This window comes from Condylura cristata, unplaced genomic scaffold (assembly GCF_000260355.1).
Source record: "Condylura cristata isolate star-nosed mole 26May11 unplaced genomic scaffold, ConCri1.0 scaffold00035, whole genome shotgun sequence".
In the NCBI taxonomy this organism is placed as follows: Eukaryota; Metazoa; Chordata; class Mammalia; order Eulipotyphla; family Talpidae; genus Condylura; species Condylura cristata.
This window is the reverse complement of record NW_004567136.1, coordinates 14,317,554-14,324,288: the sequence shown is the minus strand read 5'-3', so window position 1 is coordinate 14,324,288 and position 6,735 is coordinate 14,317,554. Positions and strand designations below refer to the sequence as shown.

The 6,735-nt window shown below is 62.9% G+C and overlaps 1 protein-coding gene across 2 annotated transcripts in view; it reads left to right on the top strand.

The window, feature by feature from the left end:
• Positions 1-6: 6 nt before the first annotated feature.
• The window catches only part of DET1 (de-etiolated homolog 1 (Arabidopsis)), a 9,544-nt gene continuing 2,815 nt past the window's right edge, over positions 7-6,735 (top strand). Inside the window, exons 1-4 of one of the 2 annotated variants that reach the window (XM_012732766.1) lie at positions 7-1,769; positions 1,893-2,989; positions 5,145-5,332; positions 6,446-6,637. In XM_012732766.1, coding sequence (XP_012588220.1) covers positions 1,907-2,989; positions 5,145-5,332; positions 6,446-6,637 — 1,463 coding nt within the window. In that variant the 5' untranslated portion in view covers positions 7-1,769; positions 1,893-1,906. Of the gene's footprint in view, positions 2,990-5,144; positions 5,333-6,445; positions 6,638-6,735 lie in introns of both variants that reach the window. The other variant, XM_004693103.2, reaches the window with a different exon arrangement.

The window sequence follows — 6,735 nt, the reverse complement described above, 5'->3', positions numbered from 1 at the left end:
GATCCCTCGGGAAAGGGCGTGAGCATCAGAGCATTTGGAAATGGTCACTGGCTGTTGAATGGGTTGGAGGGGGCAGGAGTGGATGGACTGCTGTGTGAGAAGCATGAGGTTGGGGCCCCTGGAGCGGGCGCGGGCAGGGCGCAGCAGGAGTGGAGGGCTGGAGAGCCTGGGGACCCCTGGGGCTGGGTGAGGGTGAGCAGAAGGAGGAAACCTTGGCAGACCATTCCGCGGGGAAACTGGTGGGGCCAGCTGTGGGAGGAAGCTGTTACTCTCTGACTCCCACCCTGATTGGAAGGGACCTTCGCTAGGAACTTTTGGATATTGTTGCCATTTTTACTAGCCTGCATGTAATTTTCATGATTTCACTTTTCCTATTGGAAAAGTGGGGAAAGACTTGAATTTCACTGTGTCTCCAGCCAGCATAACTGGGTGATGTGCAGTTATACGCAGACACACACACACAGGACACCCAGAAATGTCACAAAATCCAGTGAGTTTCCTGTACAGTTTGGAGCTGATGCTCGGACTTTCCTCTCTGTCCACCCCAGGTGCACTTCCTTCACCCTCGGTGTCACTTCCTTAAAAACACAGAACTTAAGATGGGACCATTCAAAATGGACATGAGTTTCCTAGCGTTAGGCGTCACTTTGCGTGACGTGAGCAGTGGCCTTCCGACGCCGAACTTCCACACGGAGCTGTCAGACGCAGCTGTGGGCGGCCTGGATGGCGTCTGGGCCTGCTCCTCTTCGTTCCTGCGCGTCCTGTGGCTCTCATCCCCTGCTGGTCTCCCCCACCGACGCCAGCCCCCATCGTGGGGCGTGGGCAGTTGACTGGGGGCCCCAGGAAGACTGAGTGCAGCCTTTTGCACACTGCTTGGTATTTCTAACTGTTGAAACCTTAATGGAGTGTGCGCATGTCACAGCAGCCACATCCATCTTGTCACTTGAAGTACGGGGAGCCCAGGTGCTGCTCCCACGTGCTGGGGCTCACTGTCATGCCGGGGCCCTGTGAGGACGCGCACCCTCTAGGGCTGGGGTCCCCAAAGAAGCGGGTGAGGCGGTGCTGTCTGGCGTGGGGAGGGAAGTCCTGCAGAGCCCAGCGAGGTAATGTCACAGTGGTAAAGGACTGAAGAAATACAGCAGGTGGGCTACTGTGGCGCGAAGCGGGCCCCCCTGGGCCCGGACGTCAGGCCCTGAGAGCTGTGTGAGCCGACTCCAGGGCTGAATCTGAACGTTTCACTTTTGGCCTGAGAAATCTACAGAGCAGTTTATCATTTACCTATTTGCGTTCAGGATGTTTACTTTGCGTTTTTGGTTTTTGCAATTGGTGATGCTTCTGGGTGTGGATTTCTTTGGGTTTGCCATGATTGAGGCTCCGCTAGCTTCCCGAACCTCAGGTTTGTGCTGTACTGCGGGCTCTGTGCCTCGGGTGAACGTGTCTGGTGTTACTCTGGGGTCGCACTTTTGGTACTGTAAGGTGGTTTGAAACCACAAACAGGAGTTACCCAACTTTGCTGTTTTACAGAATTGTTTGGCTTCTTCAGGTCTCCTGAGATTACATTTTAGAATGACGTTTTCAGTTATTGCAAAAAAAAAAAACCCTCTGGTATTTTGCAGGGATGCCGCTGCGGCGGCTCGGGCAGCCTGACCGCCCAGTGGCGCGCCAGCCTGACTCCCGCCAGCCTGACTCCCGGGCTTAGCCCGTTGGGCCCACATCAAGGTTTATTCTGTTGAGTGGGCCCAGCGGCTAAGTGCTTTCGGGGCTCTCACGTGAGTGAGGCGCTGCCCCCGCCCAACAGGGAGGGAGAGTGCGGGTCTCGGGCGCGGGGGCCAGTGGGCTCCCCGTTTTGGGAGAGGCGTGTCTCACCCTCTCGACGTCGCCTCCCCTTCCAGGCCGCGATGTGATAATGGATCATCATGTCTCCACCATCAAACCCCGAAGGATCCAGAACCAGAACGTCATTCACCGCCTGGAGCGCCGGAGGATCAGCTCGGGCAGGGCGGGCACGCACTGGCACCAGGTGCGCGTGTTCCACCAGAACGTCTTCCCCAACTTCACCGTGGTCAACGTGGAGAAGCCGCCTTGTTTCCTGCGGAAGTTCTCGCCCGACGGGCGCTACTTCATCGCCTTCTCTTCCGACCAGACGTCCCTGGAGATCTATGAGTACCAGGGCTGCCAGGCGGCCGAGGACCTGCTGCAGGGCTGCGACGGGGAGGTGCTGGCCGGCGGCGGCGACCAGCGCTCCGCGGGCATCCGCGGCCGGCTCTTCGAGCGCTTCTTCGTGCTGCTGCACATCACCAGCGTGGCGGCGCACGGCGAGCACCTGAACCGCGAGTGCAGCCTCTTCACCGACGACTGCCGCTGCGTCATCGTGGGCTCCGCCGCCTACCTGCCCGACGAGCCGCACCCGCCCTTCTACGAGGTGTACCGCAACAGCGAGTCGGTGACCCCCAACCCGCGCTCCCCGCTGGAGGACTACTCCCTGCACATCATCGACCTGCACAGCGGCCGCCTGTGCGACACGCGCACCTTCAAGTGCGACAAGGTGGTGCTGTCGCACAACCAGGGGCTCTACCTGTACAAGAACATCCTGGCCATCCTGTCGGTGCAGCAGCAGACCATCCACGTCTTCCAGGTGACGCCCGAGGGCACGTTCGTCGACGTGAGGACCATCGGCCGCTTCTGCTACGAGGACGACCTGCTCGCCGTGTCGGCCGTCTTCCCCGAGGCGCAGCGCGACGGCCCGGCGGGCACGGCCAGCCCCTTCCGGGACCCCTTCATCAACTCGCTGAAGCACCGGCTGCTCGCGTACCTGTGGCGCCGGGCCGAGCAGGACGGCAGCGCCACGGCCAAGCGGCGCTTCTTCCAGTACTTCGACCAGCTGCGCCAGCTGCGCATGTGGAAGATGCAGCTGCTGGACGAGAACCACCTGTTCATCAAGTACACGAGCGAGGACGTGGTCACCCTGCGCGTCACCGACCCCTCCCAGGTACTGGCCGCCGCCGCCCTGTGGCCCGGCCGCCGCGGGGCCGCCTCCGCCAGACTTCGCCGGGGCATGTACCTGTCCGCGGCCCAGCCGTCAAGGGGACGGCTCCGCCCTGCTCGGCCGCCTCCGTCCGCCGGCTGCGGTCACCAGCTCTGTGATCGTCTCCCCGGGGCGGGAGCCCAGTGCTGTGAGGCGCAGGCGGGCGGCCTGGGGTCTTGGGCGCGCCTTTGGGAGGCTGGCCTGCCGGTCTGGTGCACCCTGTTAGAGCTCGGCTCTCCTCCGGGGCACATCCCCCCCCGCCCCCCCGCGCCCCAGCTTCGTGGAGAGGCGCCCTGGGTGAGCTCACTGGCGGGGAGGGCCTGGCGACCTTGCCTCCTGCTGGCGCCGGGCTGCAGCGCAGTGAGAGGCTGCGGAGGGTCGGAATCCCCCCCCAGGCCTGGAACACACTGGTGTCCCAGCGCAGAAGCCGCTGAGGCTGGGGGTGCAGGGGCAGGAAGACAGGCGCCGCAGTTTTGGGTAACTGGGCCCGTCCCGCCACGTTGGCGACCCTTCCCTCAGGCTTGTGTCAGGCTGTCTCCTGTGAGCCGAGCTTGGGGGGGGTCAGGATGGGAATAAACCACGATGTCCCCGAGTCAGGCAGGTCTCGCTGCCGACCCTCCTAGTGAGGTTTGGGGCGGGGGGCTGGCTCCCGAGGCCTCGCCGCTTCTGAATTCCAGCTTGTGTATCCTGGGGACGAGGGGCAACGCCGTGGGAGGCCGTTTGTGTGGGCTCCTAACCCGTCTGTGGTGACACCCCCAGGGGCCACCCTGGGTGATACAGACTGCACCTGGTGTGTTGGGGGCAGGGATGGTGAGGCCCCCGACTGCACCCGCCTGGCCTGGCTGGTGTGTCGGGGCGGTACTGTACGCACGTAACCGTGAGGGCGCCCCCGGTGCCCCGGCGGGCTCGCCGTGTCGTCTGGGTCTGTAGAAGGGACCCGGCTCCTTTTATGTGGAGGGAACGAGCGGCTGCCGCGTTCGAGGTCCCCTGCCTGCTCTGCTAAGACGCGAGCTGCCGCGTGTCGTAGCCGCGGTGAGGAGCAGCTGGAGGTTCCTGGGGCGTGTGCTCCGCTGCAGTTCTGAGACTGCGGCCTGCCTCTGCGGCCCCCTCTGCTCCCGCTTAATTTGACAGGTTCCAGGACGCTAGAGAGTAAAAAGTGCATCCCGAGCCTGGCTCGCACCGGGGCCTAGTTCTCAGCTCTCCAGCTGCGCCAGTCTGGAGCAAGGTTAGCTCCCGGGGGTGCAGTGGAAGCCCCGGGCAGGACTGGGAAACAGGCTAACAGGTGGGCCGGGGGCTGGTCCTCGGGATTGAAGTCAGTCACAGGAGAGCGCTTCCGAGTCCCAGTGTTCTGAAAGCTTCTAGAGCCTTTTGGAAGTGCATGACTGATTCACACGGCCACATGCACCTGCCAGAAACGGGTTCCTGGAGCTTTCCTGTTAGCCAAGCGGAGCCCGGGGGCCCAGAGGGGAAGGCCGGTCACCCTGGGCCCCTTAGCACAGCAGCAGCTGCGTGGCCTGTGGCTGCTGGCCGCCGTTCCCATGCCTCTTACCTTGACCGCTGCAGTCCCGACTGCCTCACAGTGCTCGAGGCTGACAGGCACACACGCTGGAGGAGAAGCGGAGGGCGCCTCCGCTCGCTCATCTGTTCGGCATGGGGCAGCTTGCCTGGGCAGCTCAGGACACACTGTTGGGAACATTAAGAGGGGAAAATAATGTCCCCACAGTGAACTTTCAACTGTACATACACAAAGAAAGTAATTTGCCAGTAGGCGGTGCCCGGCTGCAAACCACCTTCTCAGCAGGAAGGAAAATTAAACCTGGCGTTTCAAAAACCTGCTTTTTCTCTCGGGGTGGTTGGGGAGTGCGTTGGGAGTAAACACTCGAGGAAGAACACTGATTCTTCAGGTTGACGTGAAGGACTGCAAAAGCCCTTCCCCTGCAGCCGGCCGGTGAGGGCTGCTGCCCCTCTGCGGGGAGCAGCGGCCTGAGGGCCCCGCGAGGCCTGGGGCAGCCGGCGTTCGTGTGGGGTGCGCGTCCAGTGGTGCTCGAATATGGGCCAGGTGACGGTTTCGGAGTGCGCCTCGGGCCCGGCCGGGCCTCACCTCTGCGTTCCTCCTCAGGCCTCCTTCTTTGTGGTGTACAACATGGTGACAACTGAGGTGATCGCGGTGTTTGAGAACACGTCCGACGAGCTCTTAGAGCTGTTCGAGAACTTCTGCGACCTCTTCCGGAACGCCACGCTGCACAGCGAGGTGCAGTTCCCCTGCTCGGCCTCCAGCAACAACTTTGCCAGGCAGATCCAGCGCCGGTAAGCTGCCGTCTGCCCTCCGGCGCTGCCCCCACCCCCATCCCCGGTCCCAGTGCCAGGGCTCCAGGGCCCCTCTGGCGTCCTCTGCCCATCCAGCCACTCTCGGCCTGCTTCTCAGGACCCTCGTGGCGTCCTGAACTCCTCATTGTCACTCAGCACCGAGGGCTCACGGCGGGGCCTTGTCCAGGCCACCAGGTGGACTGAGGCGTGACCGTTCCATCTTGTCCACTGCAAAAGGCTTAACTAATTGCTGAATGAATAGGAAGAGCTTTTTGAGCTCATGATTCAGCGCGTGTAGAACTCACGCATTTATCTCTGCTCCATCCCAAGACCCCACCACAGTGACAGTAAAGGGATCAGAGGCACAGAGCAAAGGGAGTGGGCAGAGGACAGTGACAGGAGATGGCGAGCCAGGGGGTGACAGCCGGCCTACCACTCCAGACCAAAAACTAACTCTCAGCGAGCAGGTTGCCAGACAACTCTGGAAAAGGCTGGAGGCCCTCGGTGCCCAAGCTAGCTGGGAGGCCGGCTGGTGTCGGGCTCGGCTAAGCTCTTAACAGGAGCACTCAGACCAGCCCGCGGCCCCTCCCCGAAGCCGCCTCAGCACAAGGCAAGAATGACGGGGAACTGCCGGGCTCTTGTGAGGTCCAGCGGCAGCTGTGTCCCAGGTGAGAGGCCCTCCCGTGGGCTGGTGCCTGGGAGCAGCAGCAGGGAGGCCGTGTGGTTTGAGTGGTGCGGAGCCAGGGCCTGACGCGCTGGGCTTCCGCGGAGGCCGCCAGCTTGTGGAACAGCCCAGGGGCTTGTCGGGAGGCTCGTGGGAGCGGGCTGCCGCTGCCCACTCCCGGGGTCGCCCGCCTGGCGCCTCACGCCTGCACCTGGGGAAGTTTATGCAGACACGGTCGCCGTGGGTAAGATCCCACTGACCTCTCACAGCCTTGGCGAACTTTCTCAAGTAACCGAATGTTCCTTCTGTTTTCTGCGCGTGGAGGCAGCCTTGTGATGCCCGAGGGCCGGTCTCGGTTTCCGCTGACAGCCCGAGTCGTCGTCAGCGTGTTTGTCAGTCGGAGCCGGCGGCCGTGCCTGCTCACGGGTCTCCGCGGTGCCTCCCTGCAGGTTTAAGGACACCATCGTGAACGCCAAGTACGGAGGGCACACGGAGGCCGTGCGCCGCCTGCTGGGCCAGCTCCCCATCAGCGCCCAGTCCTACAGTGGCAGCCCCTACCTCGACCTGTCTCTCTTCAGCTACGATGACAAGTGGGTGTCGGTCATGGAGCGGCCCAAGACGTGCGGAGACCACCCGATCAGGTACGTGGCCCCTCGGGCTGCAGGGCCCACGTGGCCGCCCGTCCCGCGGGCCGACGTGAAGGGCGGGCTGTCTGGAGAACGAGCCGAGTGCGCAGTCG